Source organism: Anabrus simplex, chromosome 2 (assembly GCF_040414725.1).
Source record: "Anabrus simplex isolate iqAnaSimp1 chromosome 2, ASM4041472v1, whole genome shotgun sequence".
In the NCBI taxonomy this organism is placed as follows: Eukaryota; Metazoa; Arthropoda; class Insecta; order Orthoptera; family Tettigoniidae; genus Anabrus; species Anabrus simplex.
Window position 1 is genome coordinate 1,116,965,765 of NC_090266.1, and position 19,096 is coordinate 1,116,984,860.

The 19,096-nt window shown below is 38.8% G+C and overlaps 1 protein-coding gene across 1 annotated transcript in view; it reads right to left on the reverse strand.

Annotated features, from left to right (window-relative positions):
• Positions 1-19,096, reverse strand: part of Myo31DF (Unconventional myosin ID) — a 315,587-nt gene that overhangs the window by 215,719 nt on the left and 80,772 nt on the right. The window contains exon 5 of the mRNA XM_067142074.2: positions 4,213-4,428. Coding sequence (XP_066998175.2) covers positions 4,213-4,428 — 216 coding nt within the window. The remainder of the gene's footprint in view (positions 1-4,212; positions 4,429-19,096) is intronic.

Here is a 19,096-nt window from a genome sequence, read left to right on the forward strand (position 1 = left end):
TTATGTCCAGGGTTAGAAGTTATTTTTTTTTTTACTTGTTTCGAGTGTATTACCAAACAGGTTTTCGGCATTTCCCTCAGGGCACTGTATAGTCACTGGGCTTTCAGGCAGGAATCGAAACTGCTCCTTCTTAAGTAACACAAATTTACAGTAGTATTTTAATATTATTGTACACGATTATGTTATCGAGACCAGAACAGATGTTGCACCTTACATACATAAAGCCATGGGAGGTTTTGAGATTGCCTATTACTGTTTTCGCCCTAATATAAGACTGGGAATTTCACGTTTTTGTGTTGTGAAAACGGCAGTCATTTTATTTGCGCACGTTACATTTAAAGCTTTGTATCATTTCGCACTCGTACTGACTTGTACAGCAAGCGCGCTTTCCAGCTGAGCTCAAGGTCGCGAATAATCATAATTTCGGAAGTGTTAATATTTTTTCTCTTTCTAATTTGATTATGATTAGTGACGGGCAGAATTGAACTGAATGCATTTGAGAACTTGAGGGTCGATATTTACATTCGAAACCATATTCTCGAGTTCAACATAACCTTGAAAAGCCAATGTAGGCCTAATTTACACGGTACAAGATTTCCATAAACTGATTACGAACAGTATACTGGTGACCAAATTACAATGGAAGATAAATAAAGAGGATTTCGCCATCATGTTGGGCGCTTTTGTATCTAATGTGCTTTATTTTATTAGATAGAGAATTAGAAACTACTTGTGGTCATTTGTTGTTTGGCTTGCCGTTACAGGTACCGTATTAGATTTTTCGAAGAGTTTGGCTCTGGCTAATCAAAGTCGCTGAATTGAAAGAAGTTTCCAGAGGAAACTGACGAAGTTTCCCTGGTAAAACTGAATGTAAAGTTTCGAGATTTTTAAGTCGCGTACCGATAATTAATGTTTGAAACCGGCACCGCGGTCTAACTTGCCTGCCTTTCACCCGGAGGGCCCGGGTTCAATTACCGGCCAGGTCAGGCATTTTTACCTCCATATGAGGGCTGGTTCCAGGTTCACTCATTCTACGATTACCTTTAATTGAGGAGCTGTTGAATGGTGAGATGGCGGCCCCCAGCCTAGAGAGCCTGGAATAACGGCCGAGAGGATTCGTCGCACTGACCATGCGTCACCTCGTAATCTGCAGGCCTTCAGACCGAGGGTGGTCGCTTGGTAGGCGGAAGGCCTGTTGGGGCTGTCGTTTGGTTTGGTTTGGTTTAGGGGTGTTTGTAAGATTATGTAAGTATACATATTTCATTTTTGTGATGTTTAGCCAAATTGTTGATAGTTCATTCATTCCCGGATTTCCCGTTTTCTCGTGTTGTAAGTTTTTTTCCGTGGCCCCTCCAAAAACGGTGAATCGAGGTTCCACTGTAACTTCTTGGAACCAGTGAATTCCCTATGCTTCCTAGATATCACTGACATGCATGGAATGCTAAAATTAAGTGTTTTTATATGTTTTCTTAGATAGAACAGACAGCTGACTGGATGTAAACATATTGCAGCAACGTGGCTGCACATAACCAGTTGAGTGAAGAGGATATTTGTTATCAATTAGATTAATATGTCGACGAATGCAATGGTAGCGAGTTTAAAGTTCTGGGTATGATGATAAAAATGGTGCGGGAATCAGTTGGTACAGGAAAATCTAAATACGGCATATTTCACAGGACAGGAAATGCTCATTAAGGTACAGTCTCCCTTTAAAATATTAGGCCTACTTGGACAAAAAATAATTATCAGTTTTAATCCCCCAGTTAATTCTGTTTTGGACTATGGGCCTGTACATAATTAAATAATATTCCAATAATATCTATCTTCCAATCCCATTCAGTGAAAAGTAGTTTATAATGTGTATGTCCAAGAGGCAGTATGATTTGCTATCTAAATATCTTCATCCGACGGATCCCGAAAATGAAATAAATTGGGGGATTCAGGGTTAAGTCCTGTGTTCTCTGCATTACCAAGAAAATAAGAGCCCCATCAGGTCAAGCAATTCAGACTGACTTTGAAAACAAGCAACTTAACATTAACTCGCACCATGTTGGATGCTTCTTGATGCATCATTCTGAACTGGTTAGGGGGGGGGGGGGGGGGGTGATCTCTGTTCCTGCGTGTAATTAGGCGATCTCATTGTATCATTTTTGAATAAGTATGGTGTATTTTCCTTCGTTACAAAATCTGAAACAAATATCTTGAGCGGTTTTCAAGAATAAATTATTTACTGAAGGTACTCCACAATTATACCTGACAAGCAAATTATTACTCTAGGTTTCGCCAGACTGTCAGTGAAAGATAGTCCATGGGAAAGGGTTAAGCTACATGAAGATTTAGCAAACCTGCCTCGTAAAGCCCATTTGAATTTGCCTGCAAAGCTACCTGATTGGCTAACTTCAGTATCTATACTTTAGAATCCAGTATACGCCTATGAAATGAGATACTGAATTACTTTCTTCAAATTACTGATCAGTATGACCAACCCTCTAACGCTCATATACCCAGTTCATGTTTTCTCCAACCCACCTTGTATAATGATTCCTTTACCACCTACGGGTAAAGTAGCGCATAACTTGCCCTCCCCGTAATAGGATATTTCCGTTTGACCACTCCCGCGTAGTGCTATCGGCAGCATAAATCCTAGTTACCCAGCACGTAATTTATCGGCCACTTCGAGACGCCGATACGACCTTACCTATCGGGCAAGTTTCGAGAGCTGAACATTATTAGAGGATTTTTTTTGGTGACATACAGCTTAAATTAGCTTAGTGTGTTGATAAAAGCAAGATACCGTAACTGTGATCGGTATGTATTGCACGATTTTGAACACGAATGCTTCCCTTGAGTTGTAACGGTCACATCAGACTCTCGTATCTACAGTATCAGGGTCAGATAAAGCTTTCGCGATGGAACTCCACAAAGCCAAAATCAAAACCTATTTGGAAATCATCTCAAATGGGCCTTAATTTTCCAATTTTAATTTTCCAGTTTTCAAACATCTGGTATAAGTTAGTGTATGTTTCCGACCTAAGCATTCGTGTAGCATAATGGCTAATGCACTTGCTTTGTAATATGAGGTACATAGGTTCAAGTCATCATTATGCCGAATATTATCATTTTCATAATTAGCTGTTGAATCCATCTCCATGCCTCTTTTCAAACGTTCTTTTATCGATACGTTTAATCACAATATTATATCTACTAGGAAAATGCTTTATATGTGTACTTCTTACAGAAAGTGATGTTATGGTTAATTCCAAATAAATTGGGGTAAATATCCATTTACACAAAGAGGAATTCGGGAATGGAATATTTTATAAAGGGAAATGTTCGATATTTTTCCAAGTTCTTTGATGTCATTTACGAGAAGACTAGGTAAACAACTGATCGTTTCGATTGTCTTATTTTTTATGATATTGATCAAATAATCAAAAGTTTACCTAGTCTTTTCGTAAATGACTTCGAAGAACTTTGAAATCTATCAAATATTTCCTTTCATAAAATATTCCATTCCCGAATTCCTCTTCATGTAAATGGATATTTACCCCAATTTCTTTATCTTTATCTCCCAACTTCACCTTCATAAAGTTGAACATTAGAATGAAATACATTATCAACAAATGGAAGCATGTGAAACTAAATGAGGTCACAGAGCTATCTGCAAATAGAGGATTGTGTAGATAATCAATTCACAGAAGCCTGCAGATAGAATGCTCAATTTCTTTTAAATAAACTGTTTAAAAATATCTAACGGTTGACTTAATAAATGCAGGTGAAGTCACAGGTACATGCTAGTTAGGTAATATGTTTTACTTCAAGTTTGTATTAACTTAGGTATTCTTTACATAATATTTTATTAACTTCTAAATTCTTTCATGAATAGCTGAAGTCAAGCTTTGTGGCTAACTGGTTAGGAAGCTGGCCTCTGATCGAAGGGGTCTCAGGTTCAATTCCCAATCAGCTCAGAGCTTTCGCGCTTGGGGACAGAGTATGTCTGTGTGCATGTATAAACACCAGCCCCATCCTCATAGACGTGCAGGTTGCCTACGGGCCTCAATTCAAAGGATCAGGCCAGTAGTAGTAGTAGTAATAGTAGTAGTAGTAGTAGTAGTAGTAGTAGTAGTAGTAGTAGTAGTAGATGACAAGAGGGGGGCTAACGAGGTATCTTCAACCCACAGCTTAGTTTATCTTGTAGAATATGAACATTACCAAATGTAGGATTGCTGCAACAATTTTCCAAATCGTGTCCGTTTCTTCAGGTTTGAAGCCCAGTATCTTACAGGCAGCAAGCGTAGCCTTGTATTCACCACGGTCACTGATAGCTTCCACTTTCGAAGCATTGCCTTGGCTTGTATAATGATAGGCTCCTGGATCACGACTCAACTGGAGCGTTTTCAACTCTGGCTCGCTGGCTCCACATAGAAGCTGAAGGAAGAAAAAATGCAGTTAGTACGAGTAAGTCAAAGTCTGCACAGAAAGGTGGTTAAAAATCATTACTATATAACTACAAAGCTTGATCACAAAACCTTGGTGCCAGCTGGACACGCAATATATCTCACCAATTTAACAGTGATTACCATTCCTGAATGCTTGACAATTTCAAGCAGATAAAGGAGTAAAAGAAATCAAAGAGAACTAACCATGACAGAAGTATGGACAACATGAAATGCATGCAGACTAGCACAAGCAAGGAAGGCCTTACTTAAAAAAAGCTTTATTACATCAAACATAGGTATGCACATTGGAAAGATGTTTGTAAAGATATTGTGTGAAGAATCGTATTCTATGGAAATAAAACATGGACGCAACTAGTACAGAAAGGAGAATAGAAGCTTTTATAATGTGGTGTTAAAGAAGAGTGCTGTGAGTACAGGTGAGATGGTTAGATCAGATCACACATGAGATAGTGAATCAAGTTGGTGAGAAGAGAACAACTGGGCGAAAATTTGACCAGAGAGATTGATAGAACACATCTTGACACACCCAGGAATTGTTCAGTTTGTTTTTGAGAGAAGTGTAGGTTATAAGAACAACACAAGGGTCGACCGAGGTATGAATATCACCAAAAGATTTGAGTAGACGTAATATTTATGTAGAAATTAAAAGATCAGCACAGGATAGAGTGTCATGAAGTGCTGCATCATATACAAAGAGCAATATATTTCTGTCTAAGACAAATGTTGCAAGTCTTTTACAAAAGTACAAAGGAACCTTGCAATTTTACTCAATATCATGGTTAAAGAAAATTGAGTTTTTCTTTAGGAAGAAACCAACCTGCAGAAATGAGATTTTTCATTTCAAAAATGTTACACTCATTTGATGGTATTTGAACTGCAAGAAACCACACACGAGAGTTCGTCTTCTCTCACACAGCTAAATCCAAAAGCATATCATACCCCTGAATCTTACTCAAGTGAATGTGAAAAGATCCGATGATCACTGTTAGGAATAAAGTTTGAACTGTCATACTTGATGACAGATTTCTGAATTTCTTTAACTTTTTCCCACCCATAGTGTAGCAATGCATAGTGCAAAAGCTGAGGGCCTCCCACCCACAGTGTAGAAAAGCGTACTTGTACTTCTAGTCGCATTTATGAGCCATGTATCGGCAGACAGACAAATATAAAACTTACTGTTACTAGCATGTGCACTTCCTAGAGACCAAAGATACTAGTTTTCTTCTTTTAAAACCTTAGCAGGCGTATTCGAACATAAAATACAGAAGGCAGTGACATACTGTAAACAAAAATGTCGGCGCTTTCGCGTGAAAATGTTTTATTTTATAACGACGCTGAACATTTGGTGAACGATAACGATAATTCTGAGTGAAACTGTTAGTAGTGGCTTAAGTTAGCTCAGTGAAGTGGAATGTGAAAATGAAAGTGACGATGCAAAATATCACATCATTAACTTGGACAGTATTCCTGCCATCTGGCGACATAGAATACAACCCTAACTAAATACTCTAATGATATAGATGATGATTCCCATAGGGAACCTGAAATATTTGTCCCAAATGAGTAAATTTATAATACCAATATAAATGGTCCGTTATTGGACATTATAAATTTTCCAGCTAACTCATTCCTGGTTGCCAGCGTTTCGCCCCCGTGTGCTAAGTTGGGCTTATCAGTTGGTAAATAGCACACCCACGAAGACGCATGGCTTGTTCATATCGTGGAGGCCACTGCGTAGGCTACTTGGAGCCACCAGCAGTGCCAATGCACTGTGAGAGACTGTCTCATTGCCAAAAATTGATGCCTGCCTGGCCATCAGATGATATAGATGTCCGTTGGAAAATTTATAATGTCTAATAATGGACCATTTATATTGGTATTATAAATTTACTAATTCGGGACAAATATTTCAGGTTCCCTATGGGAATCAACATCTGTATCATCTGATGGCCAGGCAGGCATCAATTTTTGGTAATGAGACAAAGTCTCTCACAGTGCATTGGCACTGCCGGTGGCACCAAGTAGCTTACGCAGTGGCCTCCACGGTATGCACTAGCCATGCGTCTTGGTGGGTGTGCTATTTACCAACTGATAAGCCGAACTTAGACGCGGGGAGTGAAACGCTGGTAACCAGGAATGAGTTAGCTGGAAAATTTATAATGTCCAATACTCTTAACGGCGAGCATAATTCGTTCCAGACTTTTAATGACTTGTCAAAGCCTACTGCAGGGTATCAATCTATCAATCAATCAATCAATCATAGATCTGCATTTATGACTATCTCCCAGGTGGCAGATTCCGTGTCAGTTATTTAACCCTTTTTTCTGAAGGGATTAAGAATATGAAAGAAGCTAAATCATATTTCTATGTTCATTAGTTTTTGTACAATATATATTTTTATAGGCCTAAATGTATGCATTTTCAGAATGATGGCTGAAAAGAATTCCTTTAATTCTGGGGAAAACATTCATTTCAATATGGGCAGGAGAGTGTTAATAAATCAATGCTAACTAAGCACAGCCAGTCACTCAGTAGTGGCAACACTATTTTAAAATTTTTAATTACATTATCATCTCTTTGGTTCAGATAAGAACTGTTACTGTTGGACATCATCAACTCACTTCCACAACATACCATTAAAATTTTTGGACCCACTTCTACATGAAATAGCACGAGGGAGATTAGGAGGTTGACATAACGAAGATTTTCTGATATAACTACGAAAAATGCACAAACAGAAACAAATTGACCAGCAGAGTTCTCACTGAAAGCATCCTAAAATGATACAATAATGACTACGTTATTGCATTCTGATAAAGTACACATCATTTTGAGAATCACTTGGATGATTGGAGTAGGTAAACAATATTTTTTTTTAATTACAGAAAAAATGCAAAAATGTTCAATATTTATTTTTATTACAAAAACGCAAATATTATTACCCGTCTTTCTGCAGTAATGGACAATATTTATAACTATCCACTAACCACTTTTACTTTTCTCCAAATGCCAGAATTTTAGTCCCAGTTCCTTTTATGTCTAAATCTGCTGACGTTTTCAAATACCAAATCTAAGGCCAGCATTCTACAGCAGAAACCATTTTGCCTGGCTACAAAATTTGTATCTTGAAGTAATACTAATGTTCCAATCAAAAGAAATATACAAACAAACCATGAAGCAATTGTATAAGAATATACCTCAATATTCTGTGTTGAAAGACGACTTAACTTTTTAACTTAACATTTCATTTCTAAGCGAACACTGTATCTGGATCAAGAAAATGAAATAACACAAATGATCTTATGCTAAACTGATTACAATTAAATAGAAATGCAATAGTTCCATTCTCAATCACATCAGAAAGTAACTTGCTTTGGTTTCTTCTAACATTGATATTAATTACTGATATTGTTGAGTTGCAAACTGTGTCTATCTATGGTATTTTTCAATGTCTGACAAATGTTTTGAATGGATCGGGCTTTTCAAGATTTTTTGGAAGAGAACCTTATTGCATGAGCATGTAATGAAGTATTAGTGATGTTAGGGAAGAAGACAGGCATAATGGCTTTGATTAAGAAGCAATATCAACGTCTTGTTTCGGCACTATGCTAACCATAGACTTGAACTCTGTTGGAGATGTGATTATGATGATTATGCTTGTTGTTTTAAGGGGCCTAACATCAAAGGTCATCGGCCCCTAATGGAACGAGATGGACAAAATGATGGATGGTTAAAATTTTAAAATTTATCCACTGACTAGAGTAAAAAAAAAAAAAAAATTGGTGATGAAGAAAAATGAATATGAGATTAAAACAATCAGTGGATCTAATTTGCAATGCCTTACTATCTAATAAAATAAGAGGAAATACAGGAAACAAAGGAATAAGGCATTGCCTGGAAGTACAGATATATAGATATAATTTACGTTAGACGTTAAAATAACACATTAAAATACGCAACACAAACTAAAACGAGGTCAATGGGATAAAAGCACAATTAACACAAATACACTAGGACAAAGGACATCATTACACACGATTAAAAAAGACCACTATCCCTCATAAAGCGGATGACTAGGTCTGCTGACTGCTAGTCATCTCACAGGATAAGGGAGATTGTACTCAGGAGGTTAAGACTGCGGCGCAGATCGACCAGGTCCACACACTCCATAAGGAGGTGTACCACGGTAAGATGATCGCTGCAAGTACACACCGGAGGGGGTTCTCCTTTCAATAGATTGGAGTGAGTCAGGATACCGTGGCCGATCCCAAGACGACATAATACCACTTCTTCCCTCTGAGAAAGCCTGAAGGGAAGTCCTCCATACCTTCGCCGTTCCTTTTATCGCTCTCAGTTTATTTGGAAGTGGAATGGCCTGCCACTCCATCTCCCAATGGGACATAACCAGACGTCTCAGCTGAGTGTGAATATCACTTGCTGGAACCTTGAAAGGCAACGGGGGCAGTGTAACTGTCTCCTTGGCAGCCTTATCTGCTAACTTGTTTCCCTTTACACCCATGTGGCTTGGGAGCCACAAAAGCGTCATTCTGGTGCCGGCATCCGAACACCCGGCCAGCAGGTCCAGAGGGTGCCGAGGGAAACAGGTATCAATAGACTGTAGCAAGCTCAAGGAGTCAGTACACAGAAGAAAGTGTTGGCGCTCATCGGACAGTGCGTACCGTAGAGCTTCACAGATGGCATAGAGCTCCGCTGTGTACACACTACAAATTTCCAGGAGAGCAAAAAGAAACCTATCACTGTCGCCAACGAACATACAACCCACTTTCGTGTCTGTTCTCGAGCCACCCATGTAAACGACGACTGAACCTCAGAACCGGTCAACAATGGACAGGAAGAGCCTCCGATAAATTGAAGGGTACGCGTTTTCCTTCGGGCCAGTGTGCAGATCCAGGAGTATTTCAGGTCGTCGCACTACCCACGGAGGTACCCCACTTGACTGTCTGACAAGGCAAGGAACCGAAGGTACATGCAAAAATCTGTGACTGCTATCCAAGCGTATTCCAACCGGCTGCATTGATCGAGGACAAGCAGCGTACAGTCGACTGTTTCCACTGTTGAATACGCAAGGATAGCTTGGATGAAGTGGCATTTGTCGCAAATATGCAGCATACGATAGAAGCATTTGCCAGCGTCTCAGGTGTAAAGGTAGAACACCAGATTCAGCGAGCAGGCTAGCAATGGGGCTTGTACGAAAAGCTCCCATTGCCAACCTAACCCTGCTGTGGTGGATGCTGTTCAGCTTCGCAAGGACGCTTGGTCTTGCTGAGCCATATGCTGCACTGCCGTAGTCTAGCTGTGATAAAATATGATGATGATGATGCTTGTTGTTTAAAGCGGCCTAACATCGAGGTCAACGGCCCCTAATGGCACGAAATGAAATTACAAAAAGTTCAAAATCATCCACTGACCAAAATAAAAAATGTCATGAAGAATGAATGGATGGACATGAACACACACAAAAAACAGTGGATCCGACTCAAAAAAGATCATAAATAATAGTATTACTGACCAAGGGACCACTTATAAAGCACAATCCTGAATCGAGGATGCTTGATGTCTAAAGGGGTCCAAAATCCAGGTCAAAGGCCCCTCAGAATGGTACTTATCACTAGTAAAGTAGAACGATGGTATATGTCATGTTGGGGTACTAATCACAAGTAGCGAAGACCCACGGTGTTCCACGCATGATGGTACTACTCACAAATATTGTACGTCGTACAGGTAACGCATACCTATGGTGTTTCTCACATAGTGGGTACTAATTACAGGCAACGCAGCCCCACGGGTACTGGAAACCCACAGGGGAACCACACTCTGCTGCTACTAATCACAAATCTATTTCATACCTAATATAGTGGTACTACTCGCAAGTAAAGGTGACGCATGGTGTTCCCCGCGTGATGGCACTAATCAAAAGTAGTTTCATGGTTCTAAGACAATCATCCCTTGATCGCCCCTTTTAGTCGCCTCTCACGACAGGCAGGGGATACCGTGGGTGTATTTTTCGTTTGCGTCCCCCACCCACAGGGGGTAGAGAGAGAGAGAAAAAAGAAGCGATCTGTCACTTCAAAAAATGAAGTAACGAATGAAGAAAGGCAAGGGCCGCGAAGGGTGTAAAAATCAAAGACTCTCTAGGCCTCGAATGCTCTAATACCGTCAGGGTTGGAAAAGAACAAGAGTTGACCAAGGGAGGTCGGACAGGATAGATGAAAGTGAGGAGCCTGGCACAAGTAAGTGGAGGCAATGCAGATCTCAGCTAAGGGCCCCGTGGTCGCCAACCCACGCTCCCAAGTTGAGAGCCCCTTGGGCCCTTTTTAGTAGCCTCTTACGACAGGCAGGTGATACCGTGTGTGTATTCTTCATCTGCATACCCCACCCACAGGGGGTGTTGGAGATGTAATCGAAGACTACTTCCCATCACAGATTAATCATTTCAAGTTATTTCTTTACTAACTTTATACATTATATCACAAGCCACCTAAAAATGTCTGAGAACTGAGAAATATTTCTGAAAATCTGGATCAGCAATTGCACAAATTGGAAAAATTCTAAATATTTGTTGGGTAGCTTCAAGTTACAGAAGTGCTTCTGCAGATTGGAAAAGCTATAACTATAAATTATTTGACATCTCGAAAGAGCAAAACAGGAAGGATAAGAGTGAAAGAATTATGTATGATGGTCTCTTGAGAAATATTACAAATGTTGATTTTATTCAGAATCCTTGTCTTATGTCGTCAGAACTTGCTGATGAACTACAAGCATACAATATAAATATTTAAGGCTCATAAAGTAATATCAAGGCAGATTCTTCTGTTTGAAGATAGGAAATTTAATAGTGGGACATACAAATGTGAAGCTCAAAGTGTAGATGAGAAATTTAAATTTAAGGGAGTTACCCTGGAGAAGAGAGAAAATGTCATGCTGCCAATAGGAATGTTCTCTTGATCCTAACTTTTTTTTTTTTTTTTTTTTAACAATTTGCTGTATGTCACACCAATACGGATAGATCTCATGATGACAATAGGATAGAAAAGGGTTAGGAGTGGGAAGGAAGCGGCAGTGGCCGTAATTAAGGTACAACCACAGCATTTGCCTGGTGTGAAAAGTAGAAAACCATGGAAAACCATCTTCATGGCTACTAACAGCGGAGTTCAAACCCACTATCTCCCAAATGCAAAGCTCACAGCTGCGCGACTAACCGCACAACCAACTCACTCAGACTGAAATGTTCTAAGACAGCCCGAGATGACATATGGAAAATTGCCTCTTATAGGAAGAGGGACAAATACCAGAATGGACAAAAGGACTGTATCCTGAAAGTTGCCAAGGTGATGTTCAGAAAGATGTTGCTTTTGGTGGTGAAGTTGAAATACAAAATTTGTGTAGGCAATTAAAGATACGAGACAGGCAAATTCTAAGAGGTTATCATGAATTCCTTCTTGAATTGTAAACCAAATCAATAGCACTAGCATTTCTACCTCCGAATGTGAGCATGGCTTCTTGTAAATGAACTTATTTTGACACAAACAAGGACTTCTCTACATCTGAACACCGAGTTCAATGAAGTTCAAGTTGGTGGTCCATCACTGTAGCGTAACTGTTAGCGATATTGGTTCCCCGGGTTCAATTCCTACTGTCAGAAATTTAAGAATGACAGGAGGGCTGGTATGTGATTAAAATGGTACATGCAGCTCACCTCCATTGGGGGTGTGTCTGAAAAGAGCTGCACCACCTCAGGACACGAGTTTATTTTATCAAGCTGGTACGTCCCCCTCTACCATATGTCAACTCCTGGTACCTGAAAGGAAGACATTTTGCGACTGACACAAAGAGCAAAGAATGTTCATGTGAGGATGGCAGTACCGGCATTATGGGTCGAATTTGGAAGTCACTGTAATTGAACAGGTACTTATATCACGTTTTCAATTTTTACCAAATGTTCCTATATTGCAGTCTGAAGGTTAATAAAAAGATTGGGTTATGTTGTGCTTTGTCCTATAAATTCAGTTAGACATTATGGTATTCTGTGTGTTCATTTCTCTGAATCAGCAATATATGAACTCAAATGCCCAGAAACAAATTGTAACATTGGCCAAACGAATCACTTTCTACAAGAGGTACAAAGAACACAAAAATGCAATTAGACACAACAGATACTCAGCCTTCTACAAACACATATGACAATGCCCACCAGTTCACAGACATAAGCATAAATCTTAACATTTTACACATCAAAAATAATAAAAAATCTTTGAACATAAGTCAATTGAAATTCACATCAAGAAAATAGCCAACCAAATTAATCTTAATGATCATTCACACCTAAAAGACTCTCCACTTTTCACTCTACTTAAATCACATCCCATATCAGTACAGCACAACACTTTATACTCCATTAAAAATTATATAATTTATTAATTCATGAATAGTAGAGCCTCCGTGGCTCAGTCGGCAGTGCGCCGGCCTCTCACCGCTGCATAGCATGGTTCAAATCCCGGTCACTCCACGCGAGATTTGTGCTGGACAAAGTGGAGGCGGGACAGATTTTCCTCAGGGTACTCCGGTTTTCCCTGTCATCTTTCATTCCAGCAACACTCTCCACTATCATTTCATTTCACCTGTCAGTCATTAATCATTGCCCTAGACGAGCGCGACAGGCCTCAGCAGCCGGCACAATATCCTCGCCGCAAGTTGGGGGCTTCATTCATCCCATCTCTGACCCAGTCATTGACTAGAAAACAGGTTTTCATTAATTCATGAATACTGTACTCATTAAGTGACCCCTAAAATATTTCTAATATCAGGTTAAAATATGGTGATGATGATTATGATGATGATGATGATGATGATGATGATGATAGTCACACTCTAGAATTACAATTCAGCTAAAATGGATGACATCACAGGAACATGGCATAATGGAAAAGTATGGTTAACCCCTTAAGCGGAGAGCTCGGTACACACTAGCTCACTCTCAGGTGGGGAGCGATCTTCCTGATTGAAGAAAATATTTAATTACTTGATTAAAAACAATCTTAGACTAAAATGAACTATTGAAGTGCCAAAGGAGAAATATTTACTTGAATATAATGTATTTAATTCTTGAAAAATTTTAATTTTTCAATGCTTTGTGCAAAAAATGTACTAAGCTCTTTCACACTGTGATATCGAGATTGCTTCTTCCTAACAGCAAAGCTCTGGTTTTTGTTTATACAATAACTTTCACCTGAATATTTTAGACAGTTTACTATCAATCTCTGCCTGGAAATAAATGTTTCTGTATATGTAAATTGTAGATTTACAAAGTTTACATATACCGGTACTTAAAAGATGTGCAATGGGATAAATTATAATACTCACGAAATTTTCTGTTATGTTGGTTAGCGCTTTCGAGGGATCAAGTTTATATAGCCTCCCTACAATTACTAAGTGACATAAACAGACTACATTACACTACAATACAGGTAATATTTACAGTATTTACAGTCTTCACAGTGTTAAAGTCTTTTACAGCTCTTCATTATGATAAAACGTGATCGTTTTCTTATTATGTAAACTTTACACCCTAGCCACCCTTTCCATAGCAAGAGGTTCTCATCAATTGACATTTTGCCATCAGGGGTATAAGCTTCCAAAATTTTGCTAACAGGTGGTCAAATACTGGATTTACCTCGTATATTTTTTGAGGAAGTTTTGCATTATTCACCTCATTGTCAGAGATATGTATAAAGCTGTGGAGGAAATCTAATAATAATAATAATAATAATAATAATAATAATAATAATAATAATAATAATAATAATAATAACAATAATGCTATTGGCTTCACGTCCCACTAACTACTTTTACGGTTTTCGGAGACATTGAGGTGCCGGAATTTAGTCCCGTAGGAGTTCTTTTGCATGCCAGTAAATCTGCTTACAAGAGTAAAGTATTTGAGCACCTTCAAATACCACCGGTCTGAGCCAGAATCGAACTTGCCAAGTTGGTGTCAGGAGGCCGGCCAGGCCACTCAATCTGGCAAGAAAATATCTCTTCTGTGTCATCAGCTCATAGAAAATAGGCTTAGTGAACAAGCGGTTGCGAAAAATAATGTCCTAATTTAGGTTTCTGTACAATCCCCTGCAGCAACAGTATGGCCATAAGAAGCTTTATTTCGTCCTTATTTGTTCGGACACGGTCTTGATCTCGATTCCTACCTTTCGTCTTACTAAACTGGGTTTTATGTGCGATTTCCTGCTCGGCATCTTGTCTGTTCAGCTATGTTCTGGCATATCTCGTCATAAAAAAGTAATTTAAATATTTCGCTCAGTTTTGTTTTCCCTAAAAACACTCTCTTTACATCACGATGGAAATTTGGATCAAAATGGGAATTTCTTTGTCCATTTTCAGTATAAGTTGATGAACTTGCAATGGTTGGATTGTAATCAGTATTATCGTCACAACTGTTACTGTTATGATCGCTACTTGAACTGGAATCGAACATGTGTTGTCTCCTTTGCGACTGCTGAACACTTGCATCAGTTACGCCCAAACCCTGTATATTCGAGCCTGCAGTACTTATTCCAGGTAATTTCCTGTCACTTACGAATTCCCCTTCGGCAGAACTTACTTCACTAATATCACAATTCTCTCCATTAAATTCCAACATTTCGTTTATCATGACCCGTAAATAATCTTCCTCTAACAGTGGGGGCCGGTAATTCGTTATAGATATTTTAGCGGAAAAAATGTAAGAAAAAGGATCAAATAGAACCCTGATCTCAGCAGTTTGGACGGAAATCATAAAATATTACGGATGCGTATGATAATAAAATCTTGTGTAACTCGCGATAAACACACACACTCCAGTCGTGAAGGAAGGGGATAATAAATCAGGTCACAGTTCTAAAATGTCAGAGAGGTCTAGAAATCCCTTCAACAGCAATATTATTACATCCAAGGGACGATTAGGCGATGAGCTAAAGCTTCAGCGCAGAGCTATTAGGCCTTAGGTCGTTCTTGCCCGGACTTCAGTTGCGTTATTTACGTTGCAACTCATGGATGACACATTGGCATTGGGAGAACATAGTTGAAAAAATTCACATCGGAGGGTAGACTCATACGGAATACGCTGCTGAAAAGAAAATAAACCTCTGCAGGCAGGCAACTGAAAAAAAAAAAAAAAAAAAGAATCGGCGAATATATCCGTGTTCCCCAAGTGACTTGTAGCCGCGGATCTCGCCGCATCGCCCACCCAACAGGTTAACAAGCAAGCTAGTACCATGCCAGTAGCAGTGTATTTTGGAACATCACTCTCCTAGGTGGACCAGTGAGGAAAGAAGATCCATACGAGGAATACTTCATTAAAGTAAGTTATAACATTTCTACAATTTATTAGAAGAGTGGACACAGGTTTTACCATATGTTTTACACTTCTTAAAATGTTAATCAATTCATTAATAAAAAATGGCTGTGTTCTGATAGAATCTGATGATATTTCAAGAACAAAACATATCATTCTATTTTAATTATGTTGTTTCTTTTTCAGATTTAATTTGTTGATAAATGTTCTCTTTTTCAGGCATTTTCCCAATTTTATTTCATCATAAATTAGTTTTGACAGACTGAAGAACATAATATAGATAAGAGGTATATTTTAAGCTGTCAGTAGAGAGATGGCTTGGAATGAAATTAGAAGGCATATAAGCTTGAGTAGAGTTTTTAAAAGTAGGAAATATGAAGATGAAGTTAGAATTCAAGAGGTTAAATAGGGGCAAATATTTGTTTATAGGAAGAGGAATTAGGGATATTGGAACAATTCACCAAGGGAGACGTCCAAAAAATTTCTGACTTCTTTGGAATCATTTAAGAAAAGTGTGGGTAAACAACTCTTCGAAGGCAACCCTGCCCAGGGAACGGCACCCCTGCCTATGAAAGTACCAGAGCACACTGACCTGGTGTGTATCATCTGGTAAGGGTCCCATCCCAGGGTTACGAGTGAAGACTTCAACGGAATCTACAGCAGAGAAGATGGACTTCAGAACAATGGAGATTGCGGAAGAAGCAGCCCAGTACTCAGGGAATAATATGAGTACACCTTTCACCAGCAGCATTTGTTTCCCATGTTAGGGGCAGCTGCAGGAGCATCTGTCTCCCCATGTATGGGGCAGCCTGAATAATTGCTGGCAATAGCTTTAAAATGCCTTTGGGAGTGGTGACTCCATTATAACAACAGCCTAAAAAATAATAAGCAATGGTGAATATCAGCCTCAGAGCTGTGATAAGTGGGTGGCCAGCAACCAATATTATGAAGGTGAAAATAATCAATGTTATGATCCTGACAAAAGAGTTAATTGACTTTATGGAGAAAGAATGTTTCAATGATGGGGCTGAGTGGAAGGGAAAGGGGGTGAAGAATAAGGATAGAGGATACACCCTATACTGGCGTGGAGGAGGTGAGGCAAAGAATGGAGCAGGAGTGATTGTTAACAAAATCCTGGATGAACATGTGGATAAAATAGACTGTTACTGACAGAATAATCAGAGTACGACTGAGGATGGAAGAAAGAGTGGAAGACTTCATCCAAGTTTATGCACCCTAAACTGAAAACAGTGAGAAAAATACAGAGGAATTCCTGGAGACACAAGACGAATTAATCACCGATGTGGAAGTGATAGTCATGAGAGACCTCAATGAGCGGGTTGGAAATGACAGAACTGGGACAGAAGAAGTGATTGGTCCCTTTGATTATGGAAAAAGAAACAGCAAGGGAGATAAGTTGACTGATTTTTGTGAGAGAATTGGAATGATTGTGAGTAATACTTGGTATAGACAGAAGAATAGTAGAAAGACCACTAGATATGGCTGGGGTGAAAGGAGGACAAAAACAGTTTCTGATTTTATTTTGGTTGAGAAAATAAACAGTTAATGAATGTAAAAGCAATCAGGTGAGGTGTTTGATGGAGACCACAGAGTAGTGGTAGCAAAATTGAAAGTAGGTAAAATTGTGAGGGTAAAATAAAGACAGAATAAAATAAAAGTATGGAAATTAAAATATAAAGGAACTCAGGAGAAATTTCAGGAGGAATTAAAACAGCACATCCCTGTATCAGAAATGGAAGTGTAGAAGAATGGACCAAATTTAAAAACACATTTGTAAGCTGTGCAGAGATGATTTGTGACAGAACTTTGGTAAGAATGATGGAAAAGGAGACACTTGCTGGAATGAAAAACTGAAGGAGGTGAAACAAAAGAAGAAAGCGTGACAAGAATGGAATAGAGGTAGGAAAGAAGGAAGTAAGATTAAGTATCGGTAAATTAAGAGAAAGTGTAAAAAAGTGGTAAATCATGTGGTTTGTTGTCATCGGCCCTTAATGGTATGAGGTGCAATGAAATGGAATGATGATAATTAAAATTTCAAAATGTATCCACTAATAATTTCGTGTGGCTATTTCTAGCCAGGTGGAGCCCTTGTAAGGCAGACCGTCCGATGAGGGTGGGCGGCATCTGCCATGTGTAGATAACTGCGTACGAACACCCAGCCCCCGAGCCACTGGAATTAACCAATGAAGGTTAAAATCCCCAACGCGGCCAGGAATCAAACCCGGGACTCTCTGAACTGGAGGCCAGTACGCTGACCATTCAGCCAATGAGTTGGACAATGTATCCACTGACTAAAATCTAAAACAAATCTATATATATATATAAAATAAGAGTTTTGTCTGTACATTGCTTAGAATTTGAAAAGAATGGTATATCTGTATTGGTCATGTCCATAGTAACAAGGAAATGCACTTTTTACTTTTCCATCATTTCTCTCTGTCTGTATGTATGTCTGTAATGGATGTACACGCATCATGAGAAAACGGCTGAAGAGAATTTAATGAAAATCGGTATGTGAAGTCGGAGGATGAGCCACTACAATCTAGGCTATAAATCATTTTACTCACGCTGAGTGAAATGGCCATTTAAGGGAAGACCTAAAATTTAATTCTCAAATATTTATATTATTGGTGGTCCTATCGATAAATACCACATAACTAAAGTTACATAGAATTAAATTTGCGATAATTTATGTCATACATTGTTATCGTACCTGCTTTGATAACACAGATATTCATGAATTTGTATTTTTGTTGCGAAGTCCACATCAACGCTGAGCCACGAGAAAATGGGTTAACAGAATGTGATGAAATTTGGTATACAGAGTGGGGGAATAAGAAACTACAGTCTAAGTTATAAACAATTTTATTCGCCCTGTATGAAATTGTAATTTATGGGAAGGCGCCTAAAATTTAATTTTTAAATATCTATGTTATTGGACCCATCGAAAAGTACTACATAGCAAAAGTTATAGAGAATACAATTTCCGACCATTTATGTTTTATTCAATTTTACCGTACCAACTATGATAAGAGCGGTATTTCAGAGTCAGAAGAAAACTAAATGTGAAGGCCTACAATACTGAAAGTGTATACTATTGATCAACAATAACATTACATTGACCATTGTTTGTGGTGATGTTCTTTGTCTCTTATGCTGCCGCTCAACTCCGATAGATGGGATTACTGCTGCGTACTGAGTATAACAGCCTGACTGAATACTGACAGGAAATAGCTGGGGAGTTAGAAAA